Source organism: Corvus hawaiiensis, chromosome 31 (assembly GCF_020740725.1).
Source record: "Corvus hawaiiensis isolate bCorHaw1 chromosome 31, bCorHaw1.pri.cur, whole genome shotgun sequence".
Lineage (NCBI taxonomy): Eukaryota > Metazoa > Chordata > Aves > Passeriformes > Corvidae > Corvus > Corvus hawaiiensis.
In genome coordinates this window covers 1,153,431-1,174,207 of record NC_063243.1, presented here as the reverse complement: position 1 = coordinate 1,174,207, position 20,777 = coordinate 1,153,431, and the positions used below count along the sequence as shown (strand labels likewise).

At 57.6% G+C, this 20,777-nt stretch overlaps 2 protein-coding genes across 2 annotated transcripts in view; one reads left to right on the top strand and one right to left on the bottom strand.

Annotated features, from left to right (window-relative positions):
* LOC125318715 (zinc finger protein 91-like) overlaps positions 1-20,777 on the bottom strand; it is a 99,426-nt gene that overhangs the window by 39,161 nt on the left and 39,488 nt on the right. The window contains 1 exon segment of the mRNA XM_048289652.1: positions 17,374-17,869. Within this exon segment, the coding sequence (XP_048145609.1) occupies positions 17,374-17,869 (496 nt within the window).
* Positions 13,819-15,586, top strand: LOC125318809 (zinc finger protein 239-like). Its single transcript, XM_048289742.1, has 3 exons — positions 13,819-13,921; positions 14,296-14,382; positions 14,568-15,586. Exons 2-3 carry the CDS (start codon positions 14,328-14,330, stop codon positions 15,299-15,301), a joined length of 789 nt encoding a protein of 262 aa, XP_048145699.1. The 5' UTR covers positions 13,819-13,921; positions 14,296-14,327; the 3' UTR covers positions 15,302-15,586.

The window sequence follows — 20,777 nt, the reverse complement described above, 5'->3', positions numbered from 1 at the left end:
GGTGCTGGGAGCCTCCCGGCTGCGGGCACGAAGCTCTCAGGTGAGCGGGGGGGGCGTGACATGATGGGAAAGGGGGGGAGAAGGGGAAGAAGGGGTGATGGGACCCCTAAAATGAGTGAGAGGTGGAGGGGACCCTCAGAGGAAGAGCAGGAGGGGGCTGAAGAGTGGGGGAGAAACGGGTGGGAGGGGGTGGGAAAGTGGGGAAAAGTGCAGGATGGGACCCTAAAAGTGAGCGGGAGTGGGCTGGGGATTGGGGGATTGTGGGGAAAAGGGTGGCAAGGGTGAAAAGGGGGGAATGGGACTCCAAAACTCCTCTGGGGAGCGGCTGGAAATGGCGGGGGAGGGGATGTGAAATAGGGAGAAGGGTGGAAAAGAGGAAGTGGGAGCACAGGCAGGAGGGTCCCATGGCGGCCGTGGGGCACAGGGGGTGCGGAGCGGGGATCCGGGGTGGCTCCCGGAGCTCTGGGCGTGCTGGGGGCTGCAGGGGGGCACCCCCTGAGCTGTGTCCCGCACACACAGGGGTGTTCCAGGGGATGATGAAGTCCGAGTGTCACTTCATGAAGGGCAGCGAGCGGGTGAGGTTGGTGCAGAGGAGCATCTGACACCGGGAGCAGCAACTGCACTCGCCAGCGATGTGGGGCTGTTGGTGGGGGACACCCCGTGTGGGGAGAAACAGGCGCAGTGCTGGAACAGCCATGCAGCAAGAGTGGGGTACAAAGGGGCTCTGGCGGACAGGCTCTGCCGGCACAACCGCGAGATCGTTGCCCCGTTGCTGGCGGAGCGCAGAGGTGCAGAACGTCGGGCAGAGCGAGTCCCCTCGGGCCCTGCCCTGGGGATGAGCCTGGAGCCCCTCAGCCCCTCTGGAGCCCATCCCCGGGGCCTCTTGTCCTTCCAGGTTCCCCTGAGCTCTCCCAGTCTCTCCCAGTCCCTCCCAGTCCTTCCCAGTGTCTCCCAGTGCCCCCGCGCGTGTCCATCCCAGCCCTGCGTGGCGCTGGCGCCCCTCAGCCAATCAGAGCGCGTCTCTCTGATGACTCATCAGTTGCCAGGCAGACCCGCAGCGCCGACTGCCCCGTGCTGGACTCGGCCTCCCAGTGCCGCGCGCTCCGTTCCCAGTCGCTCCCAGTGCCCTCCCAGTGCCTCCCCAGTGCCCTCAATCCACTCCCCTCTCACGAGGGCAGCTCAGTTCTCTCAGAACACTCCAACCCAAAGCTGTCTATGCTTCTAGGCCGATCTCTTGTCCTGTTTTTCGGTGTTGGGCATTCCATCAAGAGCCACCCTTCTTTTTAGGCTCGGCAAAGGGGCTGGGAGAGGGTTTGGGGGATCTTCGGAAGGCAGGGAGCAACTGGGATGGGGCTTGTGGAGTCCTGGAGGAGATGAGTGGGTTTGGCATGTGCTGGAAGGTTTAATGGCGTTCTGGACAGATTGGGGACAAAAAAAAGAGGGGTTTAGGGGGTCCTGATGGCTCTCTGGGGGGTTTTTTGAGAGGTCCTGACCTCTGTGGACCCCCGACAGATGCCAGCGGACACTGCCCGCAGCAAGATTCTGACGGGGATCGGGGACTTCGTGTTGGGCTTCATCTTCCTGGCGCTGGGGCTCGGCTTTCACTTGCTCGAGGAGGTGACGGGGGGGTCCTGGGGATCGCATCCCCCCTCCCCCAGAGCGTGTGTGCCCCCCCGGGCCCCCCAGCCCGGTGTCACCCCCTTTGCTCTGCTCACAGAGCTCCTGAGCCTCCGGCAGCCGCAGCCCCTCCCCGTGGCCTCGGGCCCGGCCGGGACCCCCCGCTCCATCCCCGCGCTGATTTTGGGGGGGTCGTGTGTCCCTCCAGCCCCGCTGTCACTCTGCCCCCAGCCGGCTGCTCCCAGTACTCCCAGTAAGGCTTCCCAGTTCACCCCAGTGCCGTTTATTGGGGGGCAGTGGGAGGGACTCTGGGGAACCCCGCGGGGGAGCCAAGACTGGAGGGGCAAAACCAGCCCTGGGATGGATTTGGAATGGGGACCCCCGTGTGTCCCCCCCGTGTCACCCCGCTCTGGCTGCTGGGAGCCCCCGGCTGCGGGTGAGGAGCTCTTGAGTGAGTGGGGAGGGGTGCGGGGACGATGGGAAAGGTGTCTGAGAGGGGGATAAGGGCCGGGGGGACAGCGGGAAAGGGCTTCCCATGAGAGTCCCTTTGTTTCCCCATTGTTAGGGAAGATGAAACAGGAAAGCCTTATAAATATGATTGCCTGACTAAAGATTTTGGGAATATGAAAACTATAAGCGACATCGAAATGAAAGCCACTTTTTGAGATACCAGGTCTTAGTTACTGAACAACTGGAAAACAATGGTATGGCCGACTGAAGGTAATCCCCTCTTGATTGAACAATACCCTCTGCTTGCAGGCAGGTCCAAGGGTCAGAGCAGACCCTACTAGCTCAGCAGAAGGGGTCCAAAGAGTAGTTTTTAGAAGTTAAGATGTAACACTCTATGGTAATATAAGAACTCTTGTAGGCTGTATGTAAATGCTATAGGATTTTTATCTTGTATTAGATTGGTTAGTGACAATTAGAATATTCAGTACAGAAGATGATTTATTGTATTGTAACCAGGACTTCACACACTCTTACTCACACTCTCTTACTCTACTCACTTCTTCTTCTTCACTCTCATTCCTCTCACTCTCTCTCTCTCTTTACTTACCCGCTCACTCTCTTGCTCTCTTGGGCCTGCTCAGAGCTGTCTGGCAGCTCTAAGCAGTGCCCCTGTACCCACGCCCTTTGCAATAAACCGCATGTTCCAAGATCTGACTTCAGAGATCTCTCGTCTCCGTCCGTCCCGACCGTCCGACCCACCAAAGCACCTACACCCATCATTTGATCTCTTGAGCTGTTCCCTGGGACTCTCGGGGGAGCAGAACCTCACGGGGGCGTCCCCAAACCCCTGTCCCTCCCTGGGGGTCTCATGGGGGGTTCTTCCCCACCCAGCAGCTGGTGCTGAGGCGGCCGTGGGGCAGAGAGGGGTGGGAAAGGGGTGTCCAGGGGGGTCCCTTGAGCTCCCAACCTGCTGTGGGGTGCTGGGGGCTGCTGGAGGGGGGCACCCCCTGACCTGTCTCCCACACAGGTGTGTTCCATTCCTGGGGAAAAGCCCACTGGCACTTCCTTGATGACAACAACTGGGTGAAGTTCATGGACAGGAACATCTACAACTGGGAGCAGTTTGGGCACAGGGGATACCCCAAAATTTGGAGGTGGGATGGAGTTGTTTTGAGGTGGAATTGAGCCGTTTGCAGTGGGATGGAGTCGCTTTGAGGCGCCTTTGATCCCTCTTGGCTTTTGGGGTGCAGAGCTGTGAGGGACTAAAATGTTCCGGGTTAATGGCTCAAACCATTGGCCACCGGCAACAGCAGCGGGGCCTTTGCTGGCCGTGGGCACAGGGAGCGCCCGGGGGCACAGGGGGGAACACCCAGCCCGGAGGGGACGAGCCGGGCCTGGAGCCAGGGAAGGGCAGAGGCCGATGGGAAGCAGATCCGGCCAGGTGGGACAGGGCTTTGGAGCAGGGCAGCGCCCTCCCTTACACAGCTGGCCCAGCTCTGGGAACCCGCCCGGGGCAGGCCCGGGACATGCACACAGAGGGCTGGAGGTTTCCATCCCTTCGCATGGGCCATGCCCGGCTCAGCTGCGCTGCCGGGAGGGGCAGGGCCATGTCTTAGAAGGGGCCATAAACCATCAGAGCCCCCAGAGTGCCCCGGGATCCACAGTGTGACATCGGACACTGCAAAACTCCCCCGGGGGAGGTACCTGGGTGTTCACCCAAACCTGAACCTGTATTAACCCACGGAACTTGGAGTTTCCGGGGCTTCCCCAGCCCCCACGGGATCCAGCCTGGGACCATCACTTACACCAAGGACAGGGACATTGGAACAACCCAAACCCAAAGTTTTGTTGCTGATCCAGGGCTGCTGACTCTGTATCCTTCTACTCTCCTACTTCCTTTGCCCTTATACATTTCCTAAGTGTTACTTTTATACTTTTAAAATTACTGGAGATGGTAACCAAAAGGGCTCCAAACCCCCTTCACACAGCAACCAAACTGTTCTGAAATAAACCCTACAGAGATATATTTATAAACACAGATCTTTCACTCTTGTTTCACTCTAATCTGCCCCAGGGGAGCCATGAACCAGACCCTGGGTTACCCTCGCCTTCAGGGGCGGGGTGGAACAGGAGCCGGACATGGGGGAAGCTTCTGGAAGCTGCTGACGGAAGCCACCCCTGGAGGCCCCCTGTTTCCAAAGCCTGGCCATGCAAACCCAGGACACTGGATCCAAACATGGATCACTCAGACGGGGGGACCAGGGCTCTGCCTGTCGTGGTTTGACGCAGCTGAGCGTCAAGCACACGAAATCTGTTATTTTTCATAAGGGGAAAATAAGAAAATATTGAGGAAAACTAGAGAGCTGCGAGGCAAAACAGGTTCAAACTTAAACAGTTGCTGTACAAAGAAAAAGTTTATTACCAACAGAATTAAAAGTAAAAGGAAATAACAAGAAATTCAAGCAAACCTCCCCTCTCTTCCAGCACTTCCCTCCTTTTACCCAACTCGCACAAAGGAAGCAGAACATGGGATTTTAGTCAGTGCTGCAGTTCTTGAAAAGCCTCTTTGTTATGCTTAAGGAAAAAAGGGTTTTCTTCTGCATCACGTGGTTCCCAAAGTGCCACCAACAGCAGACCCACCCAGAAAGAAACAATCTGCTGTGGTGTAAAACATCTCTTGGGCGTGCCCAGCCCCTGCCCTGGAGGGATCTCTGCTGAGAGAAGAGATTTTGTAATCGCCCAGCAGGACTCGCTGGAAAGGCAACCACTTCTTTGGTCACAGCGAGAAAAGACAGACCCACAATCCTTTAGGAGACCCTATGCAGATCCTTTGTAACCCATTGGCCTTTACCCATCCCAGATCCTTTGTAACCCATTGGCCTTTACCGATCCCCTGTATCCCTATAAAGCCAGCCCTCTGCCCCTGCGAGGAGAGAGAGCTGCTGCCGTCCCTGGCTTTCCCCTTCGCTGGAGTATGGACCAACAATAAAGCTACTCTGTGCGGAACCAGCCACACGAGTGTCTTGTCTCTCTCTCTGGTCTGGCTTGGCCTGGAGGCTGCCCTGCAGAGCTGAGCTGGAATCACGAGCTGATAATCACTAAAGAGCTGACAGTCTCTGCACAGGCCCTCCTGCCAGCAGCTGAGGTAAGACATCGAGCCTCGGGAAGGCGATTCCTTTCGGGACCATCTCCCGGGACCGGGCACCTCTTCCTGGGTCAGAGCCACTGACCCCATCACCAGCTGTAATAATCTCTGCCCTGAAAAATCTCACAGTTCCTTCACACTGCCAGACAGGGGCCATCACATGGGGTTATTAATCTTTTTAAGGATTAATTACTTTGGCCTGAACACAAAGGGTTTTGGGGTTTTTTTTGTGAAAGGAAGTCTCTAAAAGCCTCTCAATACTTCTATATAGCCTGGCATAGGCACTTTTCATAATTTTCCTGGGCCACGGGTGAACTTTTCATCCCGCCATGTACTCCAAATGGATCCAAGAGACAAACAGTTTGTGATATTACAGTTTCTTACCACGGCCTGCAGAAGTTTTTTAAGATACGCACGAGAATCGTGGCACCGCCCTCTTTTCTCCCGTCGCCATTTCCAGCCCCGTCCCACAGGACTCGCTTTCTCTTCTCTCTGACTCCGAAGCCGCCACGTTGAAGAGTGTTCTTGTTCGGGCTTTACGGTGGAGAAAGCCTCGCTCCCTTTGTGCTGCTGGCTGCGTGGTGTCCTCTTCAGTTCAGCGCGGAGTGTGCTGGCTGCAGACAGGAGGCTCCGCCGGCTCCCGCTGGCTCCGCCGGCTCCGCGTGGAGAGGAGAGGGACCCGCCGGTCCCAGGGAGCCGCGCCGGATGGGTTTAGCTGTGAGCAGTCCATGGCTGGCTTTAGCTGCCTGCGGCTCTGGGACAGTTCCCCCCCAGCAGTGACACAGGCTCTGTGCCGCGGCGTTGGGAAAGGAGGGGGTGCAGGGGCCCTGACCCGGCGGGGCCTGGAGGCTCCAAGGCTGCCCCACCTTCCAGCAGGAGAGCTGGAACGAAAGGAATTCCTGCCTTTCCATGTGGTTTAAATATGTAAACTGTGAGAAGCATCATTAGTCTAAAAGACTGTCCATCAACTCAGGATCAACCCACTCCACCAGCTCTGCTGGAAGTGGGCAAGGGCACCAGAAACCCCAAGGCCCAGCCAGTGCTGCTTCTGGAGGTGCTGGGAGCGGCCAGGGAGGCAGCCCCAAACTGAGGGATAGGAAGGTCTCTTCCGGCCTGGATGAATCCGGGACTCGGGGATCGCCCCAGGCCAGGTGCAGCACCTGGCACTTGGCCTTGTGAGGCCTCGTAAGGTTCTCGTTGTGCCACTTCTCAAGCTTGCCCAGGCCCCTGTGCACAGCCAAATCCTGCCATGGTGCCCCTGCCACGCTCAGCTGCCCGTCCCCTGCAAACGTGCTGAGGGGGAGCTCGAGCCCCTGCCTGTGTCATTGGGGACGCCACTAAAGAGCCCCAGGGCCAAGGCAGAGCCCTGAGGGACACCCCTCGTCCCCGGCCTGCAGCTGCACATGGAGCCAATGCCCCCAAGTCCCTGGCTGCGGCCATCTGGCCAATGGCTCGTGCCCTGAGTAGCCCACCCGCCAAAGCCAGTGTGTGGAGATTGGGCTGTTGAGTGGGACTGTGGCCAAAGCCTCACAGAGGCCAAGGGCTACAAGTGCCCAAGTCCAGGGCCTGCTCAGTGCTACTTCCAGCAGGCTCGGCTGCTGAAGGGGCACTGGCTACGGCCCTTTGTGACACAGGCGCGTGGTGTCAGGGCCCTTGGCCGTGCGGAACCTGGGGGTGCCCAGAGACCCTTGTGACATCAGAGAGCCCCGCCCTGGCCGAGGGTATCTAAGGGGCGCAGAACCTTGGAGTGCCCAGTCCGCTGAGAGCCACTGTCGCAGAAGGAAGCAGCTCCCGCAATCCTTCTGTGCTACAGGACCTCAGAGATGGAAGAGGACAAGGCAAACCCCAGCTCCTCCCAGCCACCCACCCCTGTGCCCAGCGAGCTGCAAGACCAGACCCTCAGCTGGCACTTGGTGGGGGCAGAGAGTGCCTCGGTCAGGCCACAGACAGACACTGAAGAGGAGCAGGGGCCCTTTGTCATCAAGGAGGCAGAGAGGAAACCTGGCATGGATGAGGAGCCTTGCCAGGGGAGAGACACTTGGCCCCAAGAGATTCGCCTGTGGGAAGAGGCAACAGGCCGTGAGTTGTCCCAGTGGGTACCAGCAGTGCCAGTGCAGGAAGTGTCCCTGTGCGGAGTGTGGAGTCACCAAGGGCTGAACCCGTGGAAGATGGGTGTGAGTGTGCAGTGGGGAGATGGGGCACAGCAACAGCTCTACCAGAGGGAACAAAGAGTGAAAGTCCAGGAGCTGCCCCAAGGGGAAGAAGAGGGGAATGACCCAAAGCTGTCCCAGCAGGGCGAAGGAAGGGTGAGGGGCCAGGAGGCAGACAGGGGGTCACTCCTGGCAGAGAAAGGGAGCGAGGAGGGCACCTCAGCTGGAGACAATGAAGACTGCCAATACCACACCCAGCTTGAGCTGTCCCAAGAGTGCCAAGGTGCGGCAAAGCCAGAGCTGTCCCAAGGAGAGGTCAGCAGCTCCCAAGACCCCTCTGACGGGGATAACGGCATCGAGCCAGAGCCGTGCCACGCAGAGCTCAATGAGGGGGAAGAGTACATCTACCGAGAGGTTTGCATAGAGGAAGATGGCAGCGACAGAGACCTCACACAGAGCACCTGGCAATACACGTGCATCTTCAGCTTCGGGGTCCCGCCCTCGCTGCCGAAGGACGCCGCCTGGGACGGACTCAGCGTCCTCGAGCTGCGCGAAGAAGGCGGGCGCCGAAGCCTGGCAGCTCTTGCGGCAGACGGGCTCCCGGCGCCCGTCCCTCGGGAGGCCTGGGCCGAGCGCCCGGCACGGGAGCCGCTCTGGGCCTCGCTTCCCCCCGTGCGAGGCCGAGCCGCCACGGGACCCGCAGCTTCTCCTGTGCTGGCCTGGCAGGAGCCGGGGCCTGCCCCGCACAGCCCCCGCGGCCCCTCGGCTGCCCAGCCGGCTGCCCCCAGCAAGCGGCCCGGCCGCCTCAGGCGGGCGCTGCGGGCGCTGCGGGCGCTGTTCCGCTGCCGCTGCCTGGCGCCGCGGACGCGGGAGTAGCGCCCGCCCGGCCCGGGGCTGCCGATGGCGGCCGGGCCGGGGCCTGCGCGGGCCCCCGGGAGCCGCACGGGCGGCCTCGGCCTGGCCGGGCCCCGCAGCCTGAGCTGCCCCGGCTGCTTTGGGCCGTGCCGGGGGCGTCTCCCCGACGCCCAAAGTCACCGGCGTGGCCGGCCCCAAACAGCGCCCGTGGAGCGCGCTCGGTGCCGGCGCGCTCGGCGGGGAAGCCCAGAGAGTCACCGAGGTGCCCAGAGACCCTGCCGGGCACCCGGTGCCACTGGCACCCGGGCAGCGCCAGCGTCGCCCCGAAACCACGTCCCCAAGGGCCACATCTGCACAGCTCCTGAACGCTGCAGAGACAAGGACTCCACCACTGCCCTGGGCAACTTCTTCCAGTGCCTCACGCCTCTGCCAAGGAAAAACTGCTTCAGATCTTGAATCTGAACCTCCCCTGGTGGCATCAAAGGCCACGGACATGACTGCAGGACTTTGACTCAACAAGTGGAAGCTGACTTTAAGAAATAGTAATAGTTTAAAAAAAAAAAACCCAGAAATTAAAAAAACCTCCTCATATAGGAAAAAAGAATAGGAATAGGAGTAGGAATAGGAATAGGAATATTGTGATGATGAAGAAATAGCAGTAGTAAATAGGAGGAAGAAGAAAAAGGAATAGAATATTAATAAAAATAGTAAGTTGAATAAGAATAAGAAGAACATAGGAATAAAAAGAAGAAGAGAAAGAAGAAATAGTAGTAAGCAATAAGAATATGAAAAAGAAAAGAATAAGCATAACAAGTGAATAAGATTAATTAGAATAAGAAGAATATGATAAAGAAAAAACAGTAGTAGTAAATAAGAAGAAAAATTAAAATAGGAATAAGAAGAATAAGAGTAAGACAAAAAAGAAGAAGAAGCAGGAGTAGTATAAGTAATTAAAAAGAAGAAGGCAAAGAAGACTTAGATGAAGAAGAAGAAATAGGAAATAGTAATAATAATAAGAAGAATATCAAATTAAAATACACATCCACACATCCTCTAGAATCCCATCCCTCCCATTTGTTGTTACAATAAAATGCATGTCCAATAAAATCCGTTTGTTGTCCTCATATGGTCTCACTTGCACCTTCCCTGAGGCACAGGCGTCTCTCCCTCTTGGCATCCTAACCCATGGGCAGGGTCCCTTCCAGCCACAAGCATGCCAGGATTCTGTCAGGGACTCCCTTCCCTTCTTCCCTCTGCTTCCAGCTGGAAAATGTGCAGCAAAGCAGCCTTTGCTGTCTGCTCTGGGAGCCCTCCCAGCTGCTGGACCTTGTCCCCTGGCCCTGCACAGCTCCCTTGGGAGGCACGGCAGGACCAGCAGCGTGGGAGCCTCGGGAATGCCCCTCTGGGATCCAAGGCACACACTGCAATGAGCTGGAATTCCAGTTCCCAGTGAGGAAAAGATGTTCCTGCCCTTCAAGGCAAAGCTCTGAAGGGGCTGAAACCCAAGTGGAGCAAGATCTTACAGTGACATTTCACTGCCAGCCTCCATAACTTCATCCAGGGCTGCTTTAGCTCCTGGATTGGGGAAAAAAAACCATCAGGGGAGGGTCTTTGGCTGGGAGCTGCCCTGGGCAAAGGGAGACACTGGGAGGGAAAAAGAGCAGGCAAAGGAAGGCAGGAGAGAAAGGAGGACCCGGCAAAGAGCATCACTCCGGATCTCTGAGGGAAGGGGAAACCTTTTGTTGTATGGAAACCAACAAAAACTCGGAGTATCTCTGCCAGGCCACTGAAGGCCTCTCCTGCCCCACTCTCCCCAAGCAAAGTGCCCCTCCTTGCCCATCCTCGCAGCACTGTCCTCATGCCCTTCTGCTCGTTGTGGATGATGGGGCAGAGGGTTTGTTCCAGGGCATCCTGCAAGCACCAGGCAGGACAGTTCCACCAGGATGGGAACCCAGCTCAGGGCTGAGGGACTCAGAAAATCTAAACACCAACACAACACCAACAGGGCACATTTGTCACTTTTGCTACAAAAGGCAGCACTGAAAATGATGGGTAATGAGAGCCTCCTAATCACCCCAATCCCTTCTCCATTTTAAACTTTCTCTGAAATAACCAGAATAGCTCTTCAAATTCCTTCATCTTTGTCAGTCCCAGATCTTTGGAGAGCAGACTGGGGAAGAGAGCACAACATCAGCATGTTGGTAATCAGACATGGCTTGTTGTCCATTTCTCCTTACTCAGTTACAGCGGTAGATATTGGGAATAACCAGCTGTCCTGAGGAATTTTTCCTGCAGCAAGTTATTTTCCTGTCATGGTCCATCTGTAATTTTATTACTTTATTACTTATTAAATGACTTATTACTTATTAAAACACCAACATACATACAGTACAGCGCCTTGCAATTACTCCCCCTTATATTTATAAACCTCAAAGTCTTCCCGGTCTTAACAACATCTTTCTTCTATTCTTACTCTTTGGGTGCATCAAAAGACTCCTACTCACAGCAGTAGAGAAAACCTTCTCGTTGAAGAGTACCAGTGGTACAAGATCTACCCAGGCAGCCGTAGCCGTGGCTACCAGAGAAACATCTTGCTGGGATCATACCCAAAGCACCCCAGTTTAAGGTTTAATTTTCCTTTATTTTTTTAAACAAAAACGGGAGAGATGTTGCCGTGCACCTTCCCCCCCATACTTGGTCTGTCCCTGTTCATTTCACTGTCAATCAGTTTGTAGTTTCCCCTCCCCTTGCTGCATTGTATACGCCTCGCCTTAGCTGCCAATCCTTGATGTACACCACCCCTTTCCCCTCGCCCTGCTAGAAAGTTCTTCCCCCCTCGATACCCCCTTGGTCCCTTTGAATTTCTCCCCTCCCCTTTTTTTCCCTCATTGGCTAATTGTATGTCACTCCACCTGTGAACCCTCCCCTTCTCCTTCCCCACTGGTCCTGAGATTGTTGCCGCCCTTTGTCCAACCCCCCTTTAAAAAGCTGTGCAACCCCTTTTCTGGGGTCTTCGGTCCCTGCTCCCCCTGAGGACAATAAAGCCCTGGATACTCTACTGGAGTCCCCTCCTTCCTTCTTGCCTCTGCCTGCGAGTGCAAACCATTCAGCACCCTGAGAGCTTCGCCTCTTGCAGCGAGACCAGCTTCATCTTGGTCTTCGGAGCGCATCAGACCCGTCACTGCGAGTGACCGGGCAGCTCCAGCAGCGACAGTTATGTACTTGGAATCGCCGTGCTTATGCTCAGTGGCAAAAGCACAAACTCAGAAGCAAGGCAGAAAAGGGTACTTACTTTCAAGACATGCGAGATTTTTAAATTACAAATGACCAAAGAAAAAGGGGGGATTGAGAAACAGGTGATCAGTACTTAATTCGTGTAAGCACAGTTAACTATTGGGAGACAGCAAATGTTAATCACAAAAGCGGAGAAGCAGGATTCGCCCTAATCTTGTCAAGATAAGAGGAACAAGAATCTGTTTGAAACCAGCACAGAAACTGCTGAGTCAACCCACAAAGGACTGCCCGTGCTTCAGAAAGAAAGGTGAAAAGTGCATTGTGATGAAGAGTACGGATCTTCATTGGAAAGACCCGCGAGGAAGAAGAGGAGCCTTCCTCAGTGCGACCACCAGGACACAGCACTCATGTGTGACACATATGCTAATGATATTAATGACGTCCAAGAACTGATTTGTATAACCACCCCTATCCCAAAGAATGTGATGAATATTCATGAATTTTACCCATAATATTGTGTTGTAGGAAGTGCCGTGTGTGTGTGTGTGTGTGTGTGTGTGTGTGTTTTTGGAGGAGAGATCCCCCACGTATGCGGCGCTGAATAAAGCAAATACCCACTTATCTGACTGTCTCTGAAGTGCCTCTTGGTCCAGTTTGGGCGATTCAGGATCCCAAAAAGCTGCCAGGGATCCCAAAATCTCCAAAATCCTGTCAGGGATCCCCAAAACCCCATCAGGAACACCCCCAAACCTGCTGGGACAGGTCCCGCATGGTGGCCAGGACTGCAGACCCCAAAATCCCGAAAGGGATCCTAAAAACCCCATCAGGGATCCCCTGGCACAGGTCCCGCATGCAACCGCAAAACCCCCCAAAAATTCATCAGGGGGTCCCATAAAGCCCTCAGGAACACCCCAGGAACCCCAAAACCTGGCTGCGACAGGTTCTGCGTGGTGGCCAGAACTGCGGACCCCAAAATCCCATCAGGGACACCCCAAAATCCTGTCGGGGACCCCCTCCCATGTTGGAGACAGTCCTGGGGTGTTCCCCCATCCCCTCCCGGTTTGTCCCTTGTCCCCCTCCCGTGTTGGGGACAATCCGGGGGTGTCCCCCCCATCCCCTCCCGGTGCATCCCGTGTCCCCTCCCGCCTTGGGGACATTTGGGGACACCCCCGTCACCCAGGTAGCCGCACGGCCACGTCCCGGCCGATGCCCGAGGAGCAGCGGTGACAGGGACAGTGCGCGCCGGGGGGCGGCCATGGCTGTCACCCCCCCACCCCGGCAAAGGCTCTTAACGGGATCAGCGCTCACGTGGCACCGGGACCAGGATCAGGATCGGGATCGGGGTCAGGATCAGGGTCAGCCACCCCCGGGATCGGGGTCAGCCACCCCCGGGATCGGGATTGGGGTCAGGATTGGGGTCCGAACCGTGGTCAGGATCGGGATCAGCCGCCCCCGGAATCGGGGTCAGCCACTCCCGGGATCGGAATCGGGATCGGGACCGGGATTAGGATGGGGGTCCGCGCCCCCGGGACGGGGGGAGATCTGGGGACATTCTTGGAGACAGCACAAAGTGTGGGGGGAGCTCGGGGGGCGGCCCCCTCTCCTGGGGACCCTAAATCCCCCCCTCCCCACCCCAGGGGACGCTGGGGACCCCAAAACTTCCCCTCCTCGAGTGGCCAGAGCGAGCTCTGCGCTCCGGGACCGGACACCGGACACCCCCTGGACCGGGCTCCGCGCTCCGGGACCGGACACCGGACACCACGTCCAACACCTAAATGCGGACCGGCCTTCTTATTTGCATAACCCCGCCCACCAGAACGACAAACCACTGGGCAATACCAGCGTAATTTGCATGGCCACGCCCACAAGCCCACACGCCACACCGAGCAGGGCCCACCTATTTTACATAACCACGCCCACCGCCTGCAAACGCACGGCGGGAAACGTTCCGCTATTTCCATAACCACGCCCACCCACGCCCACCAATCACACCGCGGTATTCTCCTTGCATTTTGCATAACCCCGCCCTCATCCTGGCCACGCCCAGCACCGGCTGCAGCCGCCGCCAGTCGCTGTTGCCTCCCAGTGCTCCCAGTAAGTGCCGTACTGGGAGGGATCGTGCTCCCAATTCCTTCCCGGTGCTCTCAGTATCGGTGCCAGTGCCGCGCGGGGCGGAGCCGCTTTGGGAACCCCCCCAGGGCACAGCGCGGCTGCTTTGGGGTGTCGGAACCTGCCCGGGCCGGGAGGAGGAGGAGGAGGAGGAGGAGGAGGAGGAGGAGGAGGAGGAGGAAGAGGAGCAGGAGGAGCAGGAGGAAGAGGAAGGAGAGAGGAGGAGGAGGAGGAGCAGGAGGAGCAGGAAAAGGAGGAGGAGGAAGAGGAGGAGCAGCAGCAGAAGCGCGCGGTTCCGCCGCCCGCCCGCTGAGGCCGCAGCTCCCCCGGCTCCGGCAGCATCGCCCCCCCGCATCCCGAGGTGAGCGGAGAGGGGGAGCTCGCCCCAAATCCATCGGGGGTCTCCGGGAGGGTTTTTTGCGGGGCAGGCGATGTTCGGAGCTTGCAGGAGCCCAAAGCTGAGCCGCAAATGGCCCTTGGTGGGGGGGTGTGGGGGCGATATCGGTTTTGGGGATCCCCGGGAGAGCCGGGGGGGAGCGCGGGAGCCCCGGAGTAGGGAGAGCGGAGGGGGGCGATTCCGGAGCCGGGGGACCCCCTGCAGCCTGGAGGGGTGGGGGAGGCTGGAGATGAGTGGGGTCCGGGCCCCTCGACACTGAAAGGAGCGGCGACTTCTCGAGCTGGGCTCGGGCAGCGGAACCACCAAACCCAAGGCGCTCAGGCCTTGTTTTCCCCCAGAGCAGGATTTCCCATTGCCAAGCCGTGGCCGGATGGAGGAGGAGGAGGCCGCGAAGAAGAGGAAGATGCCCCGGGAGCCCCAGGCAGGTGAGGAGGAAGTCAGTGCCCCTTTCCCTTCTCTCCTGCTCCATCTCCCAGCCCAGCATCGCCCCCGGCTGCAGGACAACCCTGCTGCCGACGCCGTCCTGCCGGGGACGGACTGGGGGGATCTCCTTCCCCTTCCCTGGGGCACGGAGGCAAATCCCATCCTCTGCTTGTCCTTCCTCCACCAGACAGGGAGCTGAGCACGGAGCGCAGAGAGAACAAATCCCCGTGGCAGAAGCTGGTGGGAGAGGCCGTTTTGAGTGGCTCCACGGGGCAGGAATCTAAGGGGGAGGAAGAGCCCCAGAGATGCTGCACAAGGAGGGGCTGCAAACACAGCCCAAGGAGGTCCAAAGAGGAAGGCGGCCGGAGATCCAGCCAGAGCTTGGAGCTGGGGGTCCATGAACAGCTTCACAATGGGGAGAAGCCCCACAAGTGCTCAAAATGTGGGAAGGGCTTCAGGTGGAAGTCCAGACTGATTGTCCACCAGAGAATCCACACCGGAGAGAGGCCCTACGAGTGTGGGGAGTGTGGGAAGAGCTTCAGAGACAGCTCTAGTCTGATCCGCCACTGGAAAATCCACACAGGGGAGAGGCCCTACGAGTGTGGAGAGTGTGGGCAGAGCTTCAGCCAGAGCTCCAACCTGATTGTCCACCAGAGAAGCCACACAGGGGAGAGGCCCTACGAGTGTGGGGAGTGTGGGAAGAGGTTTCCAAGGAGCTGCAGTCTCCTCAAACATGAGCAGAGTCACACGGATGAGAGGCCCTTCCGCTGCCCCGACTGCGGGAAGGGCTTCCAGCGCAACTACACCCTCATCATCCACCGGCGCATCCACACCGGGGAGAGGCCCTATGAGTGTCCCCAGTGTAGGAAGAGCTTCTCACAGAGCTCTTCTTTGACCCAACACCAATGGAGCCACCGCTAAGGGAAGCCCTGCGAGTGCCCCGAGTGCGGGAAGAGCTTCGTGCGCTGCTCCAGCTCCATCCCCCGTGGGAGGATCGGCGTTGGATGATCCCCAGTGACCCCCGTTGGGCAGAGCCCCAGAGCTCCGTGGTGCTGGTGATCTGTGTGGGAAGACACCAGGCTGGGGGGCTCCGCCTCTTCCTGGCTCCCAGTGGCCTTGATTTTCTTTTCATTTCTCTTTGTCATTTCAAAACACCCAAACCCGGGGTAAAAATAAAGATGTTGAACTAAGACATGGATGGGGACGTGGGGGGGATCTTCCAGGGGATATGGGAGATGCTGGCTTCAAGGGAGTTGAGGGTTCCTGGTGATTCATTAAATCTCGATATCCATGGACAAAGACCCTCTAACTAATTAAAGTTAGAAAGTGGTATGTTTATTCAGGCACCAGCGGGGGGGCATGGGAGTAGCCTCCTAAAGACATGCCAGCCAAGTACAAGGTTTCTCGTTCTCTATTTATTACTCAAAGTTTTACATCTTCTGCATATGTAAGACCCCAGCACCTCCCATCCTCCGCTTTGTATTAAAATGAGATCATTGGTCTTTCACGCATGCGCAGTTTCTCTCTTGAATTGGGTCGGTGGTCTTGAATTGGGTCAGTGGTCCTGAAAGAGGAAGTCAGGAATGTCTTCCTCACAGTGACCTTTTTACCTCCTTGGTGTAGCAGGCCTTCATGACCTCTTGGCGCAGCCCAAGATCTCCTACTTTTGATTAATTATTACGAAACCGAGGTGCTGTTCTTGGTTCTATTAGTTTAAATATCTTTTGATGACAGTTCATTCATTTTGGTTCCTTCTATAAACAAAACTTAAAAATATAATGGCAAATAATACATCACTTAGCTCTAGCTTAGGCATCTACTAAGCATTAACTTATCTTTTGTTTTTCTACTTTGTGTCTTAATCAATACAAATTTCTTCTAAGCTAAAATTTTAACTTTTCAGAACCTTGACTCACTTAAACACCTAAGAAAGCAGTATTTCTCTCAGGTTTGCTATAGCATATGCGCAGGGGCACACACGCAGACAGAAACAGTCAGTGCAAGCAAGGTTCCTGTGAAAAATTGCCCTCAGAGGTCAGTGAAATCCTCACTTTGGAAGCTTTTTCCTCTCCTGCTGGGCACACGATCAGGCCTCGAGGAGTGAGGGTATCGGCCCAGGACACATCGTGGTTTGGCGATCTCCAGGTATAGCAAACCTGAAGGTTTGCTGGCTCTGAGAGGCCCCCTCAGAGGGAGATTGCTGGTCACAGCCCACGGCGGCCCAGGAGAGCTCAAAGGGTCTCCTTTTGGGCCGCTGTTGAGAGGGTCCCAAGAGAGTGGGCTTCAGTCATAATGATGTTTCATCCCGGCCACAGTTTGGGTTGGCACTTTCTCTGAAAGTGGGAGAGCAGGAATGCTATGCCATTCAGGCAAGAGGAACCTTTTCCAGGGCTGGTCATAAGGAAAGCAGGAGCTCCTCAGCAGTTCCTGGGAGCAGACAGTATTTCTGACAAGCTCGGAAAGAGCTGAGCCCAGGTGCTGTTTTCAAAGCCAAGGCCTAACAAGCATTTCTCAGATCACAGTGCAGCCTGGAAAGGAGGAGAGGGGAATGCACCAGCACACTGGGATCCCAGGGATGTCCATGGCCTGGGGTGATGCTGGAACAATGCCAGGTACCCACCAAAGCCACTCTGTCCCTGCCCCCTGCAGCCGCACAGAGGAGAGAAAATTTAACCAAGGGTTCTTGGGATGGGATAAGACTGGGAGAGATCCCTCAGAAAACACCAGCACGGGCACAACAGACTCAGCCTGGGCACGGGGAAGGAATTTATTACCAACCAAATCCCAGCAGCACAAGGAGAAGGCAAAGAAATCTCTCCAACACCTTCCCCCCACCCAGAGGGGATCACCCGGAACGGGGGTCACCAGGGCTCTGCCCAACGGGGGTCACTGGGGATCATCCAACGCCGATCCTCCCACGGGGGATGGAGCTGGAGCAGCGCACGAAGCTCTTCCCGCACTCGGGGCACTCGCAGGGCTTCCCCTAGCGGTGCCTCCGGTGGTGTTGGGTCAAGGCAGAGCTGCTGGAGAAGCTCTTCCTACACTGGGGACACTCGTAGGGCCTCTCCCCAGTGTAGATGCACTGGTGGGTGATGAGGGTGCAATTTTGCTTGAAGCCCTTCCCGCAGTCGGGGCAGCAGAAGGGCCTCTCTTTTGTGTGAATCCACTGATGTACGAGGAGATTGAAGGTGGTCTGAAGCCTGTTCCCACACTCCCCACACTCATAGGGCCTCTCCCCAGTGTGGGTTCGCTGCTTTCTCAGGGCAGAGCTCCAGCCGAAGCTCTTCCCACATTCCAAGCACTCATAGGGCCGTTCCCTGGTGTGGATCATCTGGTGCCGGATCAGGTGGGAGCTCTGTCCAAAGCTCTTCCCACATTCCCCACACTCATAGGGCTTTTCCCCAGGGTGGATCCTCTGGTGTTCCCTCAGGCTGGAGCTCCACCTGAAGCCCTTCCCACATTCCAAGCACTTGTGGGGCTTCTCCCCACCCTGAGGCTTCTCCCCCAGCTCTGAGCTCTGCCTGGATCTCCAGTCGCTTTCCCGGCACAGGGGGGCTCTTTCCTCCTTGGATCTCTGTGGGCTGTGTTTGCAGCCCCTCCTTGTGCAGCATCTCCGGAGCTTTTCCTCCTCCTCCATCCGGCCACGCCTTGGGAATGACAAATCCTGGTTTGGGGGGAGAAACAAGGGGTGAGTGCAGTGGCTTGGGGGTTCCTTCTGCCCAAATCCATCTCCAGAAGTCTCTGGGCATCTTGTGTCAATGAAAATCTCCAAGATACTAAAATCCAGCAAAAAAACCCCCCAAACACGAAGACAAGGCCACAAAACACCAAAAATCTCAATATCCAGGAAAAAGCCCTTCCAAAATATGAAGATTCTACCCCCCACAATAACCAAACCACCAATATTTAGCTCAACTAACCTCAGAAACACCAAGGTTCACGCCTCCCCTCCAAAACTCAAGGTTCAGCCCAAATAATGCAGATTCAAACCAAAAACTCCGAGATTCAGCAAAAAATACCCTCCCCAGAGTTCCCTCTCTGTTTTCGCCACTTTGGGCTCTGGGTCATTTTCCCTCTCCTGGCTTCTGGGGTCCTGTGTATTTTGAGGTTCCCCCCTATCCGGGGTTCCTGCCTTCTCTGGGCTATCAGGGGTCCGGGGAATCCCAGGGGTCCCCCCTTTCCGGGCTCCCCACTTCGGTGTCCAGGGGGTCCCTGGTTCCTCTGCTCTCCATCTTCCCCCTCCCTTCAGGCTGCCAGGGGTCCCCCAGCTCCGGGATCGCCCCTCTCCGCTCTTCCCACTCCGTGGCTCTCAGGCTTCCCCCAAACCTGGATCTCCTAGGCAGTCCCTGAAACCGGTGCCCCCAAAACCGGTGTCCCTGAAACTGGTGTCCCCCTCACGCCGCACCGGCACCGGGCGATTGCCACGTGGTACCAGAGCCTGACCCAGGGAGACCAACCCACACATGGGGGGAGACCCCGCATCCCCCCACCCACTGCTGGGGCTCTGCTGTGAGCTGCCAGTGGAAACCGCCCAAAAAACCCTCCCAGGGTCCACACAAGGTATTTGGGGTGAGCTTCCCCTCCCTGATCCCCTGCGGAATGCGGGGGGGCGATGTTCCCGGGGCGGGGGGCTGCAGGTACGGGGAGCGCTGGACGCACGTGCTGCCTCCTCTTCCTCCTCCTGTTCCTGCTCCCACTCCTCCTCTATCCCTCCTCTTCCTCCCACTCCTCCTGCACTTCCTCCTTCTGCTCCTCCTCCTGTCCGTTCTCCCCTTCTCCTTCATCCCTCCTCCTCCACCCCTGCTCCTCCTCCCCCCAGGCCCAGCGCCCACCCTTGGCCCCCTCCCCCCAAACCCACCGCATCCCATGGGAGGAGCAGGGATGGAGCTGGGGCCGGTCGGGCTGGGGCAGCGCTGGGCTCTTGGCTGCTCCCAGCTGCTGTGGGGGAAGCTAGGAAGGGGAAAAGAGGGAAGATTGTTGTGTGGAGAAAAAAGTTTGGTGCTTGTGGTCACACTAGCTGGGGATTTGGACCCCTTTTGTCTCACTGCAAGAGCCTGGGGATTTTGGAGGGGGAATACAGAGATGGGTGTGGGATGCCAAGGGATTTTGGGGACAGGGTGAGGGGTTGTGGGAGCCGCTTCCTGGGGGGGAGTCAGGCCGGAGACCCCTGGTCTGGACTCCTGGTCTGGGCATTCCAGCTCCCATTTTCTGCTCTCTTCCTCCCTTTTTCCCACCTCTCTCAATATTTTCCCATCGTCCCACCACACCCCTGAGATGCCCACATTCACCTGAGTCCCACTGCCCCCCGACACGGGAGCTCCCAGCACCACCAGTACCACCAGTACAGCCCCAGCTGCCAGCACACGCCCCATGGCCAGTGCCGGGCAAGTGCCGCCAGCCCCAAAGCAGCTGCGCTGTGCCGTGGAGGGGTCCCCATGGCCCTGCCCCACGCGGCACTGGGAGCACCAGTCCGGACCAGTGCAGAGCATGGGTGGGCAGCGTCAGAACCCACGAAAGTGGTTCCACCACAAGCCATTTAGAACCCCCCAAACTGGTGGAAAGCATCAGGATCCTCCCAAAAAAGGCCTCACCTCCGCCTCTGAAAATGACTGGGGATTCTCCCAAAGCCGTTTATAACTCCCCCAAAACTGGTGGAAAGCAGCAGGATCTACCCTAAAATGGGCTCCCCATGTCCTTCCCTGTGAGCCGCACTCCAAGTGCAAGAGCCAGGTGTGTCCCCCCTCCCAGTAACACATCCCTCAGGATTGGAGGGTGCCCCAAAACCTCCTCAGGAACCAGATCATCCAAACCTCTTCATCCCAACATGTGTCTGTTTCCTTCCAGACCCCATCCCAGCCATCCTCCCTCTCCCAAATACAGCCCCATTCTTAGGGGGCCAGAGCTGCTTCTGGGGGCATAAGTGAGTGCAGGGGATCCTTTATCCCCCTCGTGCAGCTCCAAGGTCCCGAGGGCAAAGCCCTGGTTTCTAGGGCTGTCCCCGCTCCTCAAATCCGTCGGATTTAATGCCCAAGTGTGGCCGGGACACGGCCCCGGGAGCTGCGCTAATGCCCGGCGGTGCCCGGGAGGGTCTGAGGGGAGGGGAGTTCATAAGGCCGAGGCGGCGGCAGCGGGAGCCGCGGGGCCCGGCCCGTGGGGGCGGCCGGGGGTGAAAAGTGCGCGGCGACCCCAGCGCGGTGCCCGAGGGCTGAGCGGAGCTGGTCGGGAACAACCCCCGGAACGCCCCGGTGCCCGAGGGCTGAGCGGAGCTGCTCGGGAACACCCCGCTCGTCTCCGCCGCTCCAAGCCGCTTTCCCGGCTCCGGCTGCCGCCGCCGCCCGGCCCCGGCGCGGTCCCGCGGGGTCGCCGCTCGAGGCGCAGCTGGAGGGGCTCGATCCGG

What these genes read in the sequence shown, in the direction of transcription:
- LOC125318809 (XM_048289742.1), top strand. Translation starts at nt 14,328, where the DNA reads ATGGAGGAGGAGGAGGCCGCGAAGAAGAGGAAGATGCCCCGGGAGCCC. An exon ending in GCCCCGGGAGCCCCAGGCAG is followed by an intron (nt 14,383 to 14,567) that starts GTGAGGAGGAAG and finishes TTCCTCCACCAG; the next exon opens with ACAGGGAGCTGAGCACGGAG.